General features: G+C 43.3%; 1 protein-coding gene across 3 annotated transcripts in view; it reads left to right on the forward strand.

Moving 5' to 3' along the window:
* The first annotated feature begins 14,127 nt into the window (after positions 1-14,127).
* Positions 14,128-23,287, forward strand: part of Fgfr1op (FGFR1 oncogene partner) — a 30,236-nt gene continuing 21,076 nt past the window's right edge. For 2 of the 3 annotated variants that reach the window (XM_028782628.1, XM_028782629.1), the window contains exons 1-6: positions 14,196-14,307; positions 14,524-14,577; positions 17,711-17,765; positions 18,241-18,329; positions 18,754-18,891; positions 21,239-21,319. In XM_028782628.1, coding sequence (XP_028638461.1) covers positions 14,206-14,307; positions 14,524-14,577; positions 17,711-17,765; positions 18,241-18,329; positions 18,754-18,891; positions 21,239-21,319 — 519 coding nt within the window. In that variant the 5' untranslated portion in view covers positions 14,196-14,205. Of the gene's footprint in view, positions 14,308-14,523; positions 14,578-17,710; positions 17,766-18,240; positions 18,330-18,753; positions 18,892-21,238; positions 21,320-23,287 lie in introns of all 3 variants that reach the window. The other variant, XM_028782627.1, reaches the window with a different exon arrangement.

Raw genomic sequence — 23,287 nt, forward strand, 5'->3', positions numbered from 1 at the left:
CAAACATTTCGAAACAGCCCCACATCCCCACACCTGGGATTAAAACAAAAACATTCTTCTTATACTTCTGTGTTTGAAAAGAAACCAAAATTTCAGAATTCTCACCATACACACATACATAAAAATGAATAAATGTAAAAAAATTTAATTAAAAATAAAGATAAGGTAAACTAATAAAGAATTTTAAAATTAATTTTAAAAACCCAGTGATAATGAGCAACTCAGGGACATAAGCACCCCTGGGATAGAGCACCTGAGTATACAGCTTCACTGAGAGGAACCAGAACCAGGACGTCTTAGTGAGACAGACTGTCACCTGAGAGCTAGGAGACCTCAAACACCTTGGGTCAAGGCAGACCCTAGAAGCTAATTTCAAATGGCACGTATAGGCACCTATAGACACAAAAAGTGTGATACATAGAAAGTTCCATATGTGTTAAAGTATATAAACACACAGTAATGATGGTGATGATGATGAATAGTAACAGAACAGAAAAGAAAGTCCTCATCGGTCACTTTAGGGCACACATGGGAATAGTTCTGAATTCCAAAAATGTGTGAGCTGACAAAGGTCTTCACTGTATCTCCTGCTCTGTATCAGCTGGACCTCAGGATAGTCAAGTAACCTGAAGCCCCATCAGGTCACACTGAAAGAAGTAAACAGGCAGTCAGCCTGTAGCCGGATGCAGCAGGACACACAGCACACCTTCAAGCAGCCTTGAAGTCTGGCACTGCCCTGCCTTTTCTGGCTTTTGTTCAGGGCTGTAGTTTCAGATGTTATGACACTTACTCTTTGGGCATTTGCAATGTGCACCTTGTAGCCTCCTGCTCTCCAGCCATGACTACACACATCGTGACTCCCAGCTCATTCCGTAAAGGCATTGCCGGTGCTTTGGGGTTTGGTGTGTAGAGACCACAGCCAGGCTCAAGGAACCAGGCTACTCCACTCTAACCCTTCGTAGGAGACAAAGCTAGGAGATGGCCTTGCTGGTTTCTGTTTTAAAGGAAACTTACTATGAGTTCACAGTGACATTTGCAAATCAAACTTAGGATGAGAGCCTCTCTCGTTTTGGTTCTTTGCTTTTATGGGCTTTTCCACATCCCTTTAATGTCTTACAAGCATTTGGCCACAGATTAACAAGGGAATTCTGTTTTGTCTAAATGGCACCCTGCTCCATCTTCAAAATATAGCTAGTCATTAAAGTAATTTTCCCTGGTCCCTGGGGCAGACTCTGTTTTAGAAAGCTGGTTAAACCACAGAAAAGTCTCCCTGGACCAGATTGAGGTGGCGACACACAGCTGGGCTCTGCTAATTTAAAGCCAACGTGATCCCCTCATAATTTGCTTTCATCAGCACTTCAGAAGCCTGGTGGAGGCGGAGGCCACTTGATGCATTGTTAATATTAACCTCCTTATATGCCAAGGCAGACTTGAAAAAGATGTGGGGGGGGGGGTAGAGAGAGTGTGAAAGTGGTTGCTGGGGAAGAGAAAGACACAAGCTTCCTTGTTTATTACTTCATCCTCCTTCAGCCACTCGATCCAAGACACTCTGTCCACACGCACAACCATTACTGGAGAAAAAAAAACACAAAGCAGTTGTTGGTCAACACATGTTAGGTTTTCTAAGATACCTATATCTAGAAGATCAGGTGACTGTACCACCTCACAGAGGCGGAGAGTGAAGCCTCATGACACTTGGTGTGTGTCAGAGGGGTCACAGCTAAGCACTGTGTGCCAGGAACAGCCCAGAGCCCAAGGACATTGATGACATTTCTTCCTTCATAGGATAGTAGGTTTGTTAAAGCAATGTTATTTAACACTCAGAAGTAGCCTGAAGGGGCCAGGTCCTTCCACTGCCATCCTGGCACATCAACTAGCAAGGTTTACTTGGTCCCAGGAGCCCTTATAGTCTTAACATTTTTTGAGGACCCCCACAAAACTTATGTCCCTAGCCTTTGTATTCAAAGACATCTATGTTAATGGTTGCTAGGGTCTGGGACCTATTTCTCCAGGTTCTTATGACGTCTTATTCAAGATGAGTAAGTAAGATTTGCAAGTAGTGAATTCAAAATTGCAGAGTAGCAAGAACACATTATTCAAAGCAAAGAGAGGGCAAATCAGAGTGAAGGGTACTCATGGATCCTAATTTAAATAGAGAGAGGGTCTCTATTTTATGGAGTTCGAGAGAGGGAGTTTGGTTGCTAAGGAGCATATCATAGCTGGTTCCCTAATTTGATTGGCTGGCTTATATTACATAAGCCTTAGCTTGCTGTGCGTTTCTACAAAGCATCTGATTTTAATCATATGCATGGGAAATTATGCATATGCATAAGATGGTAAGTAGGGAATTCTCCCTAGAAAGTCACCTAGAGACCACAGTTTGCTTTATTGAACGTGTACCCAAACCAGTTCAAACTAGATCAGCTCCCCACCCCACCTACTCTTGTACCCAACATAACTGGAGAATGATGGGCACTAAGAGGAGGAGAAACTTGCAGGTGGGGATGCTGGGTTGCTAATAGGTTGCTAGTGTGTTATTAGGAAAAGGGCATGCACACAGCCCAGGCCAATTGGAGTCCCAGTTTGCTAAGCTATTCCATATTTGTCCACATCTACATGATTGTAAATTATGACTGAGAACATTTAACAACACTAATTTAAAATAGCCACAATAAACCTGTTAGATTACTTGAGGGAGATAGTTTACCCTGTCCACCATGTAGGTTCTAGAAATCAAACTCAGGTTGTCTGCCTTAGCGGCAAGTTCCTTTATCTGCCACGCTGTATCACCAACCCTCGGACACCTTTTCTGACAGCGTGTTGTTTATTTTGCAGTGATATAGCTCTAAACCTGACAGAACTTAAGGAAAGGAGATTTTTGTTTGGTCTCACAGTTGTAGAGCGCCACGCCTGTTGTAGTGGGAAAGACTTGGAGCATCTCAGTCCATCAGCAGTACAGTACGGGGGGGGGGGCTCTCCACACCATGGCAGACCAGGAAACAAAGTAGGAAGTTGCAACTGATGGTGACCTTCCTGATCCCTGCATTAGTGACCTGCCTCAGCCAACCAAGTCCCACTTCAGGAAGGTTCCTCAGCGTCCCTAAGAAAGCACTGCCATCTGGAAACTAGCCTATGAGGAAATATTTCAGATCTAAACCATAATGGTGTTGGTGGAAAAACACAGATATTACCTCAAAGGAAGTAAAAAACAGTTCATTATGGAAGCAGATAAATACAGCTGGGACAAAGATTACCTCAGCACCACATTCTGACACAGTAATAGTTTTTTTGAAGAATTTTTTCAATAACAGAACAACAACAAAAATCATAAGTCAAAGTACTTTTCAGATCCATTGATATGAGCACTAGGCAGGTGGGTCACAGCAAAGTGTATTATTAGCAATGAAAAGATCAAGCAAATACCCTGAAATGAATTTTGTATCATAAGGCTTATTTACTTTTAGTTTATGTGTGTGAGTATTTGCCTTCAGCTAACCGTGCACATATATCTGAAGACATTCTAAGCCTTTGGGATTTTCCTGCTAGTCACAGGGATGGAGGTGGGCAGCTGATTGGCTGTTAGTGGGCTAAAGGCGGTCCAAGATCAGTTGGCCCTGGACCGGCAAACCTTCCAGTTCTCTACAACCACACAAATTCCACCCTATCAGCCTTGTAGAATTCCACACCCCCCAAAAATAAATGCCCCTGCTCCTTCTCAGTCACCCCCTAGCTGACCTCACCCCAGAATCTTCAACACATAGGTGGCTTTTCTTTTGTTCTGGAAACGGATACTTTCTTTATCCATAAATATATAAAAGCTTCGGGAGTGGTTATATACGTATATTTTTTTCTAGACTCATTTTATCATTTTATGTGTATGAGTATTTTGCTTGTATATATGTCTACATACCATGTGCGTGCCTGGAAGAGAGCATTGGATTCCTTTGGACTAGGGTTTCAAATAGTTGTAAGCCACCAAATGCATGCTGGAAATTGAACTTGGGCCCTCTGCAAAAGCAACGAGTATTCCCCACCACTGAGCTGACTCTCCAGCCCAACTGTCTTTTATCCACAAATATATGAAAGCTGTGGATTTAACATCCGTTGCTGGAGGCTGGAGAGAGTTGCTCAGTGGTTAAGAACACTGGCTGCCCTTGCAGAGGACCCAGCTTTGCTTCCCAGCACCCAGATAGTGGTTCACAACTATAACACCAGTTCCAAGGGGCTGACCCCATCTTCTGGCCTCCAGCAGCACTGCACATAGTAGTGGTGTGCACGGTTAGCTGAAGGCAAATACTCACACACATAAACTAAAAGTAAATAAGCCTTATGATACAAAATTCATTTCAGGGTATTTGCTTGATCTTTTCATTTACAAGTAATTTTATTTCAGTTCTGGAGAGTCTTCTCATGTGTTTTGTGATAATTTCCTGTCCAGGGTTCTTCTTTTCTAGAAAAATCTGCTCATGAGATTTAATTCAGTTCCTCATGTTGATGACCCCCAATCATAAAATTATTTTCGTTGCTACTTCATGACTGTGATTTTGCTACTTCTATGAATTGCAATATAAATATTTGTGTTTTCTGATGGTTTTAAGTAACCCTGGTGAAAGGGCCATTTGATCCCCAAGGAGTCTCAACCTACAGGTTGAGAACGTGTGCTCTAAATTCAAATAAACTCTGCATTTGTTACTGCTGTGTCTTTTCTGCCTCCAGCTTTTAAATGTATTCAACTTTATAATCTGTCAGTGTCCTGAAACAGTTGCCATTATGTTCTGTGTACAACCTGGAGGTTTGACTGGGGAATGTGTTTCAGTATTGCCCACACTGTGTTGAAGTGGAAACTTCTGGTTTCTTTGGAAAGTCAGTTATGTCAAATGATGTTTTGCTTGGGGCATACATGTGAAAGGACGTTTTGCTAAAGCAAGCATGTAAAAGGAAGCATGATGTTAAGAAGGAATATAAATGTAACCTGACAGACAGTAGACTGACGAAGCTGGATGGTATTGGCATGCCTTGCCATTCCTTAATAGTCATCATTTGTCGTGACTTCATAAAAAGAAATATATCAAAAAACTTCTGCTGGTGTTCTGACGGCTTCTTATTGCTTCTGCAGGCTCAGGCCATTTTATAGAATGAACTGAAAGTTTCCAGATATGTCAGCTGTCACAGACTCACAGGAAGTTTTACTAAGACAGATTCATGTGGTGTTCTGCTAAGGCAAGACCAGGGGGAGGACACATGATGTTTGGAGGGAGTATGAGTGAGAGTCAGCGGACAGTGAAGCCTGGCTTACAGAGTTGGCTTTACAATGCTTCATTAGTCTCCCATCTTTGTCTTCACTAATGTTCGCCATATTGAAAGAGATATGACAGAGAACTCCTGGCGTCCTTACTGGTCCTGGTCACTCCTGCTCATTCAGTGGAGGCCTGACGGTTTCTACTGGATCATGCCACCAGTGCTGATTGGTAGTGCTATCCCGACACCACTAAACTACCGATATCCTGACAATTAGAGATTAAAATAGTCCTAAGGAACTACTTTTAAACAATATACAACTGAGCCTCTCGGCTTCTTCTAGATTGATCTGCTATCACTAATTCATACATGGCATTTGTGAGTAGATTGAGCTGCCGCCGCTGATTCATGTGAACTAAACTACTTGTATCCTAACAAATTAGATTTGCTTCAAAGAACCTGTTTAGAAACAGGTCCACTTCCCCCGTGTCCTAATACCATTTCTTTCCACTACCTCTGCTGGGTGGTGAGCTAGAGGAGAGGTTAAAGCATTTAAAACCCCTTATTAAAAATAGATTTAAAAACTCGAAGCCGACACTGTGTAATTTTCAAGTCTGACTTGTCATTGGTGGCTGTGGTGGGTGTTTGTAGGGGATGCAAGTGGAGGTAAAGGTCAGTTTGGTGAACAGCTCCCTTCTTGCACCTGTCTGTGGTCTGGTTGGATGCAGGCCACTAGACTTGCATAGCAAGCCCTGACAAGCCATCTCACTAGCCCCTACTTTTAACATTCGCCAAATAGTTCCATCCAGGAAGTCCTGTTCCTCTCAAGATACAGAACATTTCCTCCCAGCCCCGAGAATGCCCTGCGCCCCTTCTCAGTTATCACCTACCCCTCTCACAGAACACCCATGCTCTGATTTCCAACGAATGGAAAACAGTTCCATTCTTGAGTGTTTTGTGTCTGGCATCTTTTGCTCGGTGCTGTGTTTGTGAAATCCACTCTTGTCTTACATGCCTGCCACTCATTCCTTCTTATCAATGACTAGTATTCCATTGTAAAAAATACCACAGTGGTTTATTTCTTCCCTGCTGGTGGCATTTGGATAGTTTCCAGGCTTGGCTATAATAAATAAAGTCACTGTGCACATCCATGTAGAATTCTTTTCAAGTTTCTGTTTCCTTCCAGTAAATATTCAGGGGCAGAATTGCTGAGTTGTAAAAACATTTGTGTGTGCTCCTTGATAAGGACACAGAAAAAGAGTCTCCCAGTGGGATTGTCCCAGCATGGCTGAACCTGCCGGGCAGGATCAGCTACTCCCATTGCACCGGCTTAGACTCTGTCACCTCTCTGTTTCTACATGGGCCTGGAAGGTATTTACTTAGATGTGCTTATGATGTAAACAAGTAGACTGGGGAGGGGGGTAAGCACCTAATGTATACGGAACTGTGCTTTGGCTGAGAACAGTAAGAGACAGGCCTCCACGGAAGGAGGAGTGTTGGCTCCAGAGAGCAGTGTGCACTTTTAACCACACAGCCATCTCCAGCCCCTTTCAGTTAATGGTGCATTGTTGACAGAGGATGGGTTTGCTTTAAGAGTACTGAAGGAGTCTCCCCACCCCCACCCCCATCCTCCATCCCAGAGACTACCTGCAGAGGTGTCACCATGCAGACACACAGCTGTGGTCCTTTCTCAAGCCCTGTCCTGTGACCCTGACAGCCCAAGTTTATTTCCTCCACTGTGGGAACACTTCCTGGTTTTTGGTTACACTTCTCTGTAGCTTTGTTTGGAAAATGTCTTGTCATTCTTTCAAGGCTACCACACTGTGGTGAATCCAAAGCCAAATACAGTTGCTTTCTGTACTTTGGGCTGTTTTGTTGTGATTCTTTTTTTAAGTGACCTTCGAGGTGAGGCACTAGACCCTTGCCCGTTCCCCCAGGCAACCTTTACAGATAAGCTCCCTGTACAAGCCTCCCAGGCCTCTACAGCTCTACATTGACTAGCCTGGCTTGTGTGATGGTCATGTATTTTTTTATAACTTTATTATCCAAGTTGGCATCTTCAAGCACTATAATTTCCAGGGTTTTTTTGTTTGTTTGTTTGGTTGGTTGGTTGGTTTGTTGTTTGGTTGGTTGTTTGTTTTTTTCGAGACAGGGTTTCTCTGTGTAGCCCTGGCTGTCCTAGAACTCACTCTGTAGACCAGGCTGGCCTCAAACTCAGAAATCTGCCTGCCTCTGCCTCCCGAGTGCTGGGATTAAAGGCATGCGCCACCACTACCTGGCCTAATTTCCCTTTTTAAAAATGTCTCTTGCCGGGCGGTGGTGGCGCACGCCTTTAATCCCAGCACTTGGGAGGCAGAGACAGGCGGATTTCTGAGTTCGAGAGTTCGAGGCTAGCCTGGTCTACAGAGTGAGTTCCAGGACAGCCAGGGCTACACAGAGAAACCCTGTCTCGGGAAAAAAAAAAATGTCTCTTAAGTCTGTTTTAAATTGTAGCTTCCTCTACCTCTTCTCTCCTGAGACTTCCTATGGAGGTTTCTACAGTCAAGGCTTCTTTCCTCGAATTCCCAGTGACGATTGTGAAGATCAGAATGTTATTCTTTTGCATTTTGTACACATTTGTAGCCAGACAGGGAGAAGCTTGTTAAGGTTCAGCTAGATCTCAGACCTGTGCCTCCGGGTCCAAAATCAATTCCCTTTCTTCTCGTTCTTGAAATAGTTAATTCATAACATTCTTCATAAGTTTTACACTTTCTAACATTTCTGAAGGTGCCTAGGTGTTTGCTTATTTGTGACATATACATATCCAGGTTTCAGGGTGAAAGTGCGGAGCCCACAGGTCGATGTCGGGTGCCTTCCTCTATCTTCCTGTTTTAAAGATTTGTTTACTATTTTATATGTGTGAGTGTGTAGCCTGCGTGTGTGTCTGTGCACCACCTGTGCGTCCGATGCCCTCAAAGGTTGGAAGAGGGCATCAGGTTTCTTTGGACTGAAGTTACAAATGGTTGTGAACCACCATGTCACTACTGAGAATCAGACCTGCAAGAACAGAGTTCTCTTAACTGCTGATCCAACTCTCCAGTCCACACCTTCCGAGATGGAGCTTCTTACTGAACCGCAGCTAACCAGTCGCCTAGGCTAGCTGACCCACTTCTTGTCTCAAACCTCACTTTTTCCCCCGCGTGTTGGGATGACTGACAACTGCCACTCCTAGCTGTGGACTCCACAGTCAGGTTCTCATGTTTATAAGGCAGACACTATTGACAGGGGTCATTTACCCCCCCCTCCCAGTCCCCAAATGCACACAATGTTTTGAATAAATTTGCATTGATTTTTAAAATTAAAATACTACTGGCAGGCGACTGGAAATCATGTCAGATTCACAGAGTATGCTTAGCATGCAGACTTCAAAGTCCTTGGTTCTAGCCCCAGTGTGAGAAAAAAGATCTCTATAGATAAATAATATCATCACTCATTTAATTAACTTTATCTTAGCATCATAATTTAGAATCTTGCCAGATTCCAAGTGTAGAATACACATAGTAATCAGTTTAAAAGGTGGGTTAGCCACAATCAGAGTGGTTTTAAAATTGTGACTTCTCAGCCACAGCCATTGCAGTACTAAGAACATTTCTTCTTCCCTGGCTTGAATGTACCAGGTATTGCTGTTACCATGGTGACAACTTTTGAACCAATCAATTTAGCATAGACATGCACTTAGCAACAAAATAATTAAATATAAAAAAAGCTAGGCAGTGTGAAGTAAAATGCAGAAGTAAATAACAAAACACTCAAAAGTCTACTCGTATTGTTCATATTTAAAAGCATAGAGGAGCTGGAGATATAACTTGGTAGGAGGTCCTGGGTTCTATGCACATCACAGCAAGAAAAAAAATCTTACTTAGAAGGTGAACTTAACATTGGCCAATTAGCTGAGACCACTGGCTTCACTTCTCTGCATTGCAGGAGAGAGGTTTTCCCTCCACCCATTTCAGTGTCTGGCAAAAGAGGTTAAGAGAAAAGCAGACAGAAGCTTATTACCATGTGCCATGTGGTGATCAGAGGCACTAAGAGGGGAGTGACGAGGGGAAAAACTGGGCCTTGAGCCTCTACATTCTAGAAAATTGATGTGACATTTGACAAAGGCCCAGGTTCTAGGGCAGAAAGCAAGGGCAGAGGCACACATGAGATGTAATGGTGGAAGAGGCTGGCCAGTACAATTGGCTTCCTCAGTACCTCCCAGGCTGCAGAGGGTCGGTTGGTTACTGGCTTTCCTGTTGCCTGGCAGAGAGAAGTGGACACCTTTGTAAATACACATCCTGCTGGTGGGCAAACAGGCAGAAGGCAGAGCATGTTTTCATAGACCTGCTCCTTCTAGACTGCCTTCAGCTCAAAATAGTCCTTATGCCAAAGTGGGGAGAAGGGGCATTGAGGAGATCGGAAGGTATCACAGCTTTGTCTTTGTTCAGCTGCACACTTCCCCCTGGTGGTGATGGGTATGAACTTGTCTCTTGTTCTGCAGTTCCTTCGTTCTGCTTTATTATTATTTGATAATATTTTACTTAATCAAATCAGTGCTGTGTCTTAAAGGTTCTCCAGTAAGTTCATGTGTGAGCAGCTAAACCCCCAAGCTCCTTCAGGAGGAGGCTGGGACAAGCGGAGAGACAGAGGGGTGGGACCCTGTGAGGCATTAGTGACTTTATGGGGAGAAAGAACTGGGCTAGCACAGATGCTGTCGGTGCCTCACCAGAAGCTACACCTTGACACTGCTCTATCCAATATCCAGAGACACTAAATAAACCTGAGAGCTCAATAAACCTGTCCGTTATAAGTTAGTCCCTACAGCCACTGAAGACAAACTCTGATAACTATACTCTAGAACTCTGGAAGAAAGTAAGATACCGTGGCAAGAGCAGGGATCCAGACAGGCTTGTGGTTAATCTCGGCTGCACACGATGGGCAAACCACTCACCTTTTCTAGGTTTTACACCTCTCTGGGGCTTGAAGCAAGTATGAATACAAAGGCAATTTGCTTGCAGCATCAAAGACATTTTCAGAGAAAATGGAATTGGGCTGTATGCTCAAACAGTGAAGTAATTTTTAAATAGTTCATTGTATCTGTTTCAGGCGTTGAACGCTATTTATCGGCAGCACGCATCTTTATGCATGCACACACCTACTCTAGACTCGGGTCCATTTGCAGGTGAGAAAGTGAGGCACAGAGAGGCTAAGTAACTTGCTATAGTCAACCACCCGATGTGGAACTTTAACCACCATCCACAACCTGGAACACATCTTCATGGAAATAACCAGCTAAGCAACTCGGATGAGTATTCCCGCAGAGGAAGAGTGAATTCACCTCTTCCCCAGCAGTTACATCACACACACAGTCTGAAAACATTTAAGGAGCCTCACAGGACATCCAGAACATCCCGTTCTTTACCTGCCTGATTCTCCCCAGAAGGTTCTAATGAGAAGATGCTAGTCCTCTGGTGGCCAGACTGAAATCTCCGTGACTTCAGACACATTTTTAATAGTAAAGAAATGACATATTTCAGTCCAAGAGAATTCAAATGGAAGCTGGGAAGGCATTTCCTTGCTAGATCCTGTTTGTTCTTACAGGAACCTGGTGACATGGCTTTTTCAGTATGTTGAATTGTTGAGACAGTCTCATGTATCCCAGATTGGCCTCAGATTTGTATGTAACCAAGGATAAGCTTGGACTCCTGGTTCTCCTAACCACACACCAGACTACAGGCAAGCACTACGAAGCCCAGCCTTACACTGGCTAGTTTTATGTGTTAACTTGACCAGGCATGGGCACCCAGTCTGTGAGGCAGTTTAAATTTTGGTAACCTAACTAGATGGGATTAGACTTGCTCACTTTAAAACTGTATTTTCTTACATTTGAGGGAAATTTTGTATTCTAGTGTTAATTTGCCTCCCCCCCCAAATTGTTTGCGCAAGAGTGCCTGTGCTTAGCTTCTGGGAACCTGCCCCCAGTTAATTCTGATCTGTAAATAAAGATGACAGAAGCCAACAGCTAGGGAAAAGAGAGAGGGGGTGGGAATTAGGGTCCCCATGCTTGGGACGGCATGGAAGAGGTAGGAGAGATTTGATGCCTTAGGAGTGTACAGGACAGAGACAAGACCACCATGGGGTAGAGAAGCAAGGAGAGCACCCTGGGCTCTGAGCCAAGAGGTCGCCTGGAGGGCTAATTAGAGTTAAGAGCACTCATCGGTGGGAGGTCGATTGTAACAGCATGGAGATTAGGCGGGTACCCAGCTATTGTGCTGCATAAGGCATATTAACAGATAAAGGCTTTGTGTGTCTCTCTCTCATTCGGGAACATAAACCACTGAGGCGGGTTGCGACCCTGTGCCAGGATTTACTAAAAATATTAGTACTGCAAATTTTGTTTTTATCTGTGTGGGCATTTTGCCTACATTTATGTATGTGCACCACATGTTTGCAGCGGCCAGAGGAGGGCAGTGGACCCTCTGGGGCTGGAGTTATCAGGAGTAGTTAGTTGCCATGTAGGTTCTGGGAATTGAACACAGATCCTCTAGAAAAAGCAGCCAGTACTCTTAACACCAAGCCATCTTTCCTATCCTTATTTTATTTTTTAAAAAGATTTATTTTTGTTGTCGGGAGGGGGTCAGTGGGTATGAGCATATGAGTACAGGTGCCCAAGTAGGTCAGAGGTGTCAGATCCTCTCAAACTGGAGGTACAGGCATTTGTAAGCTGCCCAGTGTGGGTGCAGAGAGCCAAACTCAGGGCCTCTGCTGGAGCAGTATGTGCTCTTAACTGCTGAACTCTCTCTCCAGCCTCTAATTTTTTTTTTAAGGACTTAGTCTCTCCAGTAAGAGAGTCTATTTTGCTCCTGGCCTTTACACTGCAGGATGGGAAGGAGAACATGCTCCAGGGTCAGATTCAAACATTTTCCCTGCATGTCGAGCCTGCTAGCTCAGGAACAGTTTTCCTTGGTTTCCAGCTTCCAACTCTCCCAGCAGACCCAAGCCCTTGTCAGTTTCCATGACTTTGTGGACAGATTATAATAAAAGTCCTATGTGTATAGGTATGTGAATATTTATGTGTTCATGGGCATCTTGCCACTCCTATATACAGAGTATTCTTCCTTTGGGTCCTGACTCTGCAGTCTGTCCAGTTCCTTCTGTCTGGAGTGCCCTCTCTTCCTCAACCACAAACCTCCCAACATAACAGCTGTTCAGTACCACCTCTTGGGAAAGCCATCTGGCTCTGGCTGCTCAGGCTGCCATAACAAAATACTACACACCAGGTGTCTTCTACAACAGCAACTGATCTTAGTCTTCTGGAGAGAGTTCAAGATGCTCTATCCGTGTCTTCAGTTCCTGAGAAGAGACCCTTTTGTGGGTTATATTGTTGGGAGGGTTTGGGACACTGGCCCATTGATTATGACCTCACCCATCCTTTACTGGTCTGTGGAGGTCTCATCTTCCCTGCAGTCACAGCAGAGCTTACTGTCTCAGTCCTCAGCATCCCTAGGCTCCCTCCAGACCCTCTAGCTGCACTTTCCCCTGTTTTCCCACACGGCTCAGTCCAAGGCTTCAGACTGCTGTAAAGACTGTTATCTGAGTTCCCAGACTGATGGCTGCCTGGCTGAGAGAAATAGATTTGACCATCTTCAAGCCTCTTAATTTAGGGTCTAGCCACTAAATTTTAAAGTATTGGTTAAATGCATTTCTGAATATCCAAATCTACAGATCAGCCAATGCCTCAAGCCCGTCATTTTCCAAAGTATTGTGTCATCTGCATTGGACCAGCTCCCCCACCCCAATCCTGCTTCCTTCTGTCAACCAAACCAAGTCAAGCACAGACAAGTTTCTTCCTTTACCAGAGAGCTCTCCCCTTCATCTGTCCCGAGCTTGAAGTTTGCACACTCTAAGGGCTTCTCTTAGTTTGTCCAGGTTTATTAAACCCGTTTCCTTTCCTTTGACCAAATTGTAGTTAGACTGCCAGCATGGGAAGTACTCTTTGCCCCCTCTTACCCACGTCCTGTGTTCAGTGTGACCCTTCTAACTGCCTAACTGTTCTCTGTAAGGCCAGTCTTTAAAATTAACCTCTCAATAATTCCTTTCGCAGAAGATGTAGGAAAACAAAAAACCCACTCTTCTAGTTTCTCTCATAAACTGAAAAGCAGCACAGAAAGCGTTTAACGTTATTCTTATGTGAATCTGCATTCATACTGCACAGGCCACCTGCATGGTTGGAAATAAATCCAAAACCCTTTTTAAAACAGACCCGTACCAGAATCTTTGTGAAGTTCCAAGCCAACACGGTTGAAGTTTCCCGTGTATGCGGCAGCCTGGAATTTCCCCTCCTGGCCTTCCAAAAGAACAAGAGCAAGATACTAGAGACAGCAGAACCCCGCCGCCCAGCAAAACGGACTTGAGCTGAGCGTGTATACAAGCACAGAGGCTAGAACAGAACGCCTCCTTGCTGTCCACGCTTAGAAACAATCCCTAGGAAGGCCCCGCCCCGCAGTTTACTCCGCCCACCTGGAGTCTCCGCCCCGCCCCACAGTTCACCTCGCCCCTCCCTCCCAGAGTCTCTCCCCTGCCACCGCCATCTAAGTCAGAGGGGTCGAGCCAGTAAGTTCAGCTAAAGTGGACTCTTCCCTCTCACAGGAACGGGGAGATTAAGTGCAATTTAGTGACATTTCTAATACAATTCTGTCAATATGTCGCAGAGCGCGTCACCAGCGCCTGACCCCGCCCCGTGTCTGTAGCCACGCCCACAAACGACACACGGAGGCCCCGCCCCTCGCGTCATGAACCCCGAAGACCCTGCCACCTGGAGGCCCCACCCCGTAGGTCTTCTTCCCCGCGTGAGGGGCGGGGCTGCGACTGCGCGCTCGCGCGCCGGGCGGCTTCCGCGGCGGCCGTTGGCCGTTAGCGCGGCTTGGGTGGTTGTCTTGGAGAAGCAAGATGGCAGCGACTACCGCCGCGGTGGTGGCCGAGGAGGACACGGAGCTGCGCGACCTGCTGGTGCAGACGCTGGAGAACAGCGGCGTGCTGAACCGCATCAAGGTGCGGCGGGGCGGCTGCCGGGGCTCGCGGCTTCACCGGAGCGCGGGGCGGCCACGCGGCCGTGGGCCCTTGGCCGGAGCTCGTGAGCCCGGTGTGGCGCGCAGAGGCCCGTGGCCTTCCCTCGCTCGCTGCACGCGCGGCCGGCACCCTCGTGCCTGCCCCCGTTCTTTCACGTCGCGAAACTGACTTATAATCTTGTGGGTTTTTCTTTTGAAGGCTGAACTCAGGGCGGCTGTGTTTTTAGCACTAGAAGAACAAGAAAAAGTAGAGGTAAGAGAACCCCAGACCTTGTTAAGGCCGTACCTCTTAAAGCCCGGTTTCTAATAAATAAAAAAGCCATCCTGAAATAGTTCAGTGGCTAACCGGGGATGGTTCTGAACGGTTAAGGATTGCGGTGTTTTTTTTGTTGTTGTTTTTTTACCATTGCTTATTTTCTATATCATTCTGCATGTTAGAGTGGCCTTAAGTAGCACAGTAATTCCGGCAGACCTTAATTGAAGTTCACTTGCAAGAGTCGTTTGAAAGTGTTTCGTTGAGTCACCTAAAGGATTACCTTGAACTTTTTACAAGCTCGTACACTCTGAATGTCTTGGCAGTAAGGAGTGTACTGTGGAACCTTTTCCCAAATTCTGATTGGTCGGTTACAAATCTGATCATTACTTTAAAAACATCTCTGATCTCTTCCCCCACCACTATCAAATAAAAAAATTAGTAAGAAAGACCTGAATGTTTAATAGCTTTGCTTTTCTGCCTACCCCAGGTCCCAGCAACCATCCTGAGTAAATGTCCTATAATTCCTTCTCAGTAAGAATCACAGTGTAATCAAAATCTTCCTGTGTGACAGATCTGCCTCCATCCTTCCTTCTGAGTCTTTGAACTTGTATACCTACCTGCTCTTAACTTCCTCCTCCTCATCCTGACTCTTGGTTCTTGGCTAGGCTAGGTCCCATTCTCCACACCTTGGAGTCCCATATTCCTTTGCTTTCTAGTTAAACAGTAATGATCATTTGATCCAGCAAGTTATTTTCTTCTCCCATTTCTGCAAAGAAAAATCACTTAGCCAGGTGAATCCATGGGAGGGGGGGTGTGGCAACCGTCAGGTCCCCTTTAGTTTTCTTACCTGTTCCTTCACTCTGCGCAGATGCTGACTCATCCTTCTCTCACAGGAACAACAGAAGCTGCTGGCTTCTAACTTTGTGTCCTTTTCCTGCTATGCCAATCTGTCAGTTCAGGAAGGGTTACCTGTGTCTGCATAACTATACTCCTGCTTTAGGAGAAGAGGCTCTGTCTTGCCACTAAAAATTGTCTGGTTTTGTCTGCCATGTATTCTCATCTTCTTAGCCAATCACTATGTCTTTGGTTTCTTTTCTGCTGGCTCTTTTAAGCATAAAAATGTTTAATTGCTCTTAAAATCGTTTTATTCATTTTTTCTCCTGCTTTAACAGACAAGGTTTGAAAGACTGTGTGTCTCATGTTGTTTTTTATTACCAGATATCCCTTACTCCATTAAATATTTAAACATACACTGCTCTACCTGAAGCCTCTCTTGCTACAGTCAAGAAGGCTCCTCCTCCAGTTGAGTATGCTTCAGTTGTCACCCAGCTCACCTGGCTCTCCCACCACCTGACAGTAGCCCCTCTTTCATTTTTGGAAATGTTTTAACCTTGCGAACCTTTTTCTAAGTGTTTTTGTTTTGCCTACTCCTTGGCTTCTTTAACAAGATCTTGTTCCTGTGTACCACACTTCAGTTGTTGGTGTCCTGTCCAGTACTTTTTCTGCAGCTTCCCCGTGGTAACCGTAACACCACTAGTAACTTTGTCCTGAGTAACTTTGTTCTTTGAGCTTCAGACCTGCCCTAAGACTTCATAACAGACTGCTATCCCGAGTTCTCCAGGCCTGCCCCACCCTTGCTCCATCATCTCCTAGCAGTGTCTGCCTGCCCTTCTTGGCTTAGTCACAGCTTTTCCAGAGTGACACTTGCTGCTCTCCACCTGTCATTGGTGCCCACATCATATGTCTTCATCTGTCCTGGGTTGACCATTTGTAGTACATGCCTGCTTCTGTTCTTCTGTTCTCTTTTACCGGATCAGTTAACTCAGTGTCTGAGGTTCCATACGCCATGTGCTTCTGTGATTTTTCTCCCTCTTTAACTTGAGGTATAATTGTTTCTGTAAATGCACAGCTTAAAATGTCAGATATGATAAACTTTACTATTTACAGAATGTGAAGAACACAACCAAGAAAGAAAATATAGACACAACCCTATTGAGTTTGCTTTCCCCAGCCTTCCCCAGTGTTTCCATTATTTTCAAAGCCATGGAAATGGGAATGCACTTATATTTGATATTCAGCATAATGCTACAGTGTATCTTATTCTTCCACTTAGTCCTGATTTCAGGAATGGTAGATCCTTGCGTTAGTCACTGAGTGGATAGTCTTAATTTGCTTAGCTGTCTACCCTTTGACCCCACATTTGGGTTGTCCCTGTTTTCCACTTGAGGATAACGCTGCTGTGAATGGTCATGTCCAGATCTTTGCTGGGATCGTGGGCTTATCTTGAGAAAATACTTGATGGTGGGAATGACTGGCTCACCTGCTGGAGATAATGTTAACCTAAAAACAAACCAAGAAGCTGTCCAACAGTTTTCCATGGCACCTGTGCGTTTTGTGTTTCCATCCACAAGATGTGAGGCTGATTAAGGAAGCCCATCTTATATTACCTACATTATCCTCACTGTCAACAGTTACCACAGGTTCAATTTGCAGGAAGTATATTTTACTACGTTTGTTCAGATCTGTGATCCAAAAGAATAAATTGAGCTATGGACACACATCTCATATACTAATTAATTTGGAATTGCAAATGGTAGATATCGAAGACGATGCATTTCAAATTGTATATACTTGAAATATAAACGGTTAAAGTAAATTTAACGCCACACATGTTTATAAATAAACCATTTCAAAAGCAGTGCAATTATAACATGTTGAAGGGCTTGTGGTATAGACAAGTGTAGGGTACCTGCCTGTCATGTGCAAGGTCCTGAGTCCAATCCCTAGTGGTGTAAAAAGGTGTTTTAAAGGTTAAAATAAATGTTTGCATATACAGATTGGTTTATTAACTTGAAAAGTTATTAAATAGCACAAAGTAAGTCCTATGCTAAGTAAATAGTTGTGAGATGGATCGTAAATCCATGATTTCATGAGTAGCAATGTATGTATTCTTTATATCTTTGCCAAAACGTGACTGTTGACACTCTGCTCTGGAGGGTATGCTTTCCACTTTTCATTTTCTCACTTACTGACAATAAACTTGAGCTGTGGGAAAAAAAAATTTAATGTGCACTTTTTAGTTATTTTAGGGTAAACATATAGCACTTAATATTTCTTTTATTTTCAACAGAACAAAACTCCTTTGGTCAATGAGAGCTTGAAAAAGTTTTTAAATACAAAAGATGGTAAGATATTATTATGTTTATTTTATCTTCCTCTGAGCTTTACACTTTTTGTTAATATTTGTGGGGAGAATTGTCTCACTCTGACTCATGCTGGTCTCTAGTCCAGAGGGATCTTCCTCCCTGATTCTGACTTTACACAGGAGCACACCACCGTGCCTGGCTTCAAGCTGCCATATTAAGCATTTTGGAAACTGGGAAGATGTTGGCTAAAGCAGACTTAGTGACTGGGAATGTGACACACTGCAATCCATTTATCAAACACTGCATGGTCTCGAAGTTGCAAGTTGATGATCCTAATGCAAAAATAGAAACATAGGAATTTTCATACTTAAGTGAATTTTAGTCACAGAGGAAATACATGATTTAAAAAACTTAGAAACCTCAGTTTTCTCATAGAATGCTTCAGTTTACAAGGCAAATTCTGAGTTCTTTGGCTCTGTTTACCATGTCTTTTTTTCCTCCTTGATTTGTATAGGTCGTTTAGTGGCTAGTCTCGTCGCAGAATTTCTACAGTTTTTCAATCTTGACTTCACCTTGGCTGTTTTCCATCCTGAAACTAGCACAGTAAGGAAAATGATTTCACACCTATCCTGTGATGTCTCTACAGAGTGAATATACTAAGCGAAAAGTTAGAGAAGTCTGACACTTAACAGTTGCTCACATTAGGGGTGTGTGTGTGTGTGTGTGTGTGTGTGTGTGTTTGCTAGATTGTTTTTCTAAAGATTGTCTGAGCTGCTTCATGTAACCTGAAGCTGCTGAGAAATGAATGTTACTGTTGAGTTGATCCTACTAAGATGTTAGACTTTGTACTGCAGCTGTCACAGTAGAAATCCTAAACATAAATGTTCTGTAGAAAACTGCCGAGGTGCATCCACTTCACACACAGTCTCTTTACCTTTAAAGATGTCTTTAAGTTTCCAGAATACTCCCTTTGGAACCTGGTTGTTCCTGCTGTATTTTCTGTCCCTAAATCTTTCTTCTTTTCTAGATTCAAGGTCTTGAAGGTCGAGAGAACTTAGCCCGGGATCTGGGCATCATTGAAGCGGAGGGCACTGTGGGCGGGCCCTTACTGTTAGAAGTGATCAGGCGGTGTCAGCAGAAGGAGAAAGGGCCGACCAGTGTGGAAGTAAGTGTCTCACTTTAGTAATTGTCTACCTAAGTCATGGAGGTGAGTACATGCTTCATGAATTGAGACTTGCATAAAAAGAAGCCACTCGTTTTGTTGTTGTTTTGTCCAGGCCACTCTTCTTTGTTTTGTTTTGTTTTTTTTTTTTTTTTTGGTTCAGGACGGGGTTTCCTTCTGTAGCCTTGGCTGTCCTAGAACTTGCTCTGTAGACTAGGCTGGCCTTGAACTCAGAGTTCTGCCTGCCTCTGCCTCTCAAGGGACTAAAGGCATGCACCACCATCACCCAGCGCTAGAAGCTGCTCCTTAAAACAAAATGAAATGGACTGTGATGGTATATAAATGGTTTAATGAAAATTAAGATACGCAGCTGTGCTTGTGTGCCTGTTTTGGCTGTTGGTTCTCAGAGTTTGGGAACCAGGCTGGAATAAATCATAACTCCTCAGGGACCAGCCGCTGCCTTGACCATGTGTGCTTCACCTCTCCATCCTCAGTTATAAAAAAAACCAATGAGAGTAAGACCAGCACTCAGCATAGAGTGTGTCCACTGGTGGATGTTCTTGTTACTAGTTCAGTGTGAAAGGCTGCCTTAAACATAAGTTTTAGACATAAAGGTTTAGAAAAACATTTTGTCATGTGTATGAGTGTTTTGTGTGCATGTGTGTATCCACCATGTGTGTACAGTGGCCACAGAGAGTAAAAGAGAGTATCAGGTCCCCTAGAACTAGAGTTACGGTTGTAAACAGCCATGTAGGTGCTGGGATTTGAACCCAGGTTTTCTGCAAAAACAGCCACCACTCTTAACCTCTAAGCCATCTCTCTGGCCCATCTAATGGATTTTTTAAAAACAAACCAAACCAAACCTGAGTTGTTGACATTACTTATTTTTAAAATGTTTTTAGACTCCAACTTTTTTTTTTTTTGTTGTGTGTTTTTCTGTATAGTTTTGCTATGTAGTCTAAGTAGGCCTTGAACTCATGATGTTTCTGTGCCTTCTTAATGTTGAGATTACAAGTGTGTGCTATCAAGGCTTGCACAAGTGTATACTTTCCTATTAGCAGTTATTTTCTTGCCTGTCATCTTTCTTTTATGTAATCTTGCTCATAGGATTGGTGATCTGAGTTTAGTTGCACACATTAGCTTTACCTAAACATACTGTTTTGCATACTCAACTCCTTAGAAGTAACTGTTCCACTGCCTGGCGGATGTGCTTTCAGTCAGAGAAATATTTAGCTGAGAGAGGTGGGAGCATCTTAAACTACTTGTTGATTCCATTTAGAGATCAGTCAGATTCTGAAAGTCATGAAAGCTTGTCTGAATACTAATTGCACTTAAGACAGTAAATAGATTGGGTAATAAAATAGCAGGATTTAAGCAAGTGCTGTGTCTTGAAAGAGCGCATCTAGTCAAGAGGATAGACTTATATAAGGAGTTTAATGTTTACATGGTCATTTAAGATTATAGAGAAAGATGTGAAGCAACTTTGATGCTGGACTCAGTCCACTGTGACATTACAAACTACAGTGCTTTCAGCAGACCACACAGATACTTGTATCTTCAAAAGGAAATGGGTTTTGGGTGGGAGTTATTGAGGGACTTTTGCACAAACAATACAAATGAGGAGCTCAGCGGGGTCTGGTGTCTTACTTGTCTTCATTTCCATAATTCACTGCTGTTTGGCTTTGTTACTTTGAAAGGAAACCTGTCATAACAAATAAAAAAATGCTAGGTTTTTTTGATCCTAAACTTAAATTATGGATAAGAAAGCTTTCTATATGATGATCCTAAACTTGGGTTATGGATAAGAAAGCTTGCTATATGAAGGTCGACACATCAGACTCAGTTTTGTTGCCTTTCACCACAACTGCATTTCAAAGTTTGTATTTTAATTATTACTGTCTGTATGTGCTCAGGAGACAACTTGTGGAAGTTGGTTCTCTCCTTCCACCATTTGGATCCCAGGGAGCAAATTGTCAGGCTTGACAGGAAGTGCCTTTACCCACTGAGCCATCTAGGCAGCCCCTACAACTGTGTTTTAAAAGCTAACTTAGAATTGGGTTACTGGTTTTAGTCCCAGCTATGGATATTAAAGATACTGCAGGTTGTCTGCGTTTCCCAGTGACTGAGTCTCCTCCTTTTGGGCATCTATGGCAATTACATCTTCGTCTCTTCTAGAAGCATCCATTCCTGCCAATGGTTAAATGTGTGTATTCAAATGAGAAGAAAGTCTAGAAAAGGGATTTATGAAGAAATGTCAATATAGTATTCTTAAATGCCAAATTTCTATTGAAGTATTGGCATAGTCGTGTTGTAGTTTCAGTTTTTTTTTTTTCACTTTAAATTTTTTTAGGGTGCACTGGATCTATCTGATGGACATCCTCCATCAAAGTCACCTGAAGGAAAAACAAGTGCAAACTCCACCCCAAGTAAGGTGAGTATGTGGCTGGATAGAGACGGGGCACTGGGCAGACCCCCGGTGCTCGGCTCCCGCTTCTTACTGTTACCTGTAAACTTGCTTTTGTAACAAGTCTTCTTAAAGTGTCTCTTTTGATTATGTAAGTGTTTATAAAAGTTGCTTCTTTTGTTTATTGGTAAGATTTGAATTTTGTATCTCAGAAGACACTGATACTTGGGAATATTTTTGTATTGTACTAGTAAGAAGCTTTGCATAAACTCCTAGCTGGTGAGCATGAGGTTCCAGAAATAAAATGTTGATGAGTTTTGTAGACTTTTTAGATGGATGATCAGATTTGGAATCGTGATACTAATTAAAAATTTATGAACTATTTTTTAACAAGATTTAGAGGAAAGTGTACTAAGGTTAGTGTGTGTGTGTGTGTATGTGTGTGTGTGTGTATGTTTGTGTGCACGCGTGCAGTAAGTCCTGATTTCAGGAATGCTACATGAAGGAGAAAAAATTTTTGAACACTTGAATTTAGGATCAAGGACGTGTTTTTTGTTTTTATTTAAACTTTTTTTTAAAAAATTTTTAGAATTATTTATTTTATGTATATGGGTATACTATAGCTGTCTTCAGACACACCAGAAAAGGGCATCGGATCCCATTACAGATGGTTGTGAGCCACGATGTGGTTGCTGGGAATTGAACTCAGGACCTCTCGAAGAACAATCAGTGCTCTTAACCACTGAGCCATCTCTCCACCTCAAAGATGTATTTAATAATAGAGGATTTAAAGTGGTAGTCTCCCAAGGCTGGTAGAGTACATCCTACATCCTGATTGGTTCTAGTTGGTCCTGGGAAATAATGGGTTTGGGTCATATCTTAGTCCACCCAGGCTGCTGTCATAAAGTGGCAGAGACCGCATCACTTATGAACACCAGGCATTGATTTCTCACAGATCTAGGCACTGGCAGATTTGGAGTCTGGTGTAGGCCCAGTTCCTTCTGTATCGCCTTATGTAGGGGAAGCAGAGCTCAGTGGAATCTTCAGTCCCATGCACAAGTGTTCCACACTCATGACTAATCATTCTCTAAAGGCCCTACTTAATACTCTTCTTACTGTAGGGATTGGGGTTTCAACATTATCAGGGTTTGTAGGAGGGTGGGTAGGCATAGCAGTGCAGTTCACTGAAGCTTAGCATTGTACTCTGTGACTTTCCCATCAGAATAGAAAGATGCCGTGCAGTCCCTCCCAGCATAAGGCTTCATGTGGGTTCAGGGTGGGACAGGCATTACTTAGATAAAACTGGTGTCTTAAATTGGGTAGCCTTTGGAGCTTGTGAGTATACTGCCAAGTCCTTCATTCCTAAGTGTCTTAGTACAGCACACTGGTGTTACTTATGGCTTGTTCTTTGGCAATTTGTTCCCTTTTTAAGCTTTGAAAGCCAAAAAAATATCATATTTGTAGCCAGCGAGGTTATTCTGTTGTGTGGCCTCTGAGATGTCCAGGCCTTTTCAGATAAAGAGTATTTAAGGATGTTTTTCTTTTGGTGATTATGGAAAGCTGTAACCCTGATTGACAGAATGGGTCATGAGTAAATTTTACAAAATCTTTTAAATGCTGACACTGTCAATGCTTGAAGCATTGACTTGCTTGAAATCTGCTTTTTAGTAAATTATTCCTTATAAGGGCCACTGACATTCCATGTAAAGTATATCTTCAAGAAAAAAAAACACAATAAGATCTGTTATTACATGTTTTATACTCTCTATATTTTTTATTATCTAAGAGTTATGATGATACTAAGTGTTTTAGGAAATGTTGCTGTAAGTTCTTACAGAAGAACATTCTCATAGGCTAGTATAGAGGTCTGTGTCTCTCCTTGGGGGAGGGCCGCCACACTTCTGCCACCTTTCATTTCTTCTCTCAGTGTGGTCTCCTTATGTTGTGAGCTGGGGTTAGAGTGGCCCTTTAAGAAACACCCAGGATCTTGCTAGC

The sequence above is a fragment of the Grammomys surdaster genome, unplaced genomic scaffold (genome assembly GCF_004785775.1).
Source record: "Grammomys surdaster isolate TR1022 unplaced genomic scaffold, NIH_TR_1.0 810, whole genome shotgun sequence".
Classification (NCBI taxonomy): domain Eukaryota; kingdom Metazoa; phylum Chordata; class Mammalia; order Rodentia; family Muridae; genus Grammomys; species Grammomys surdaster.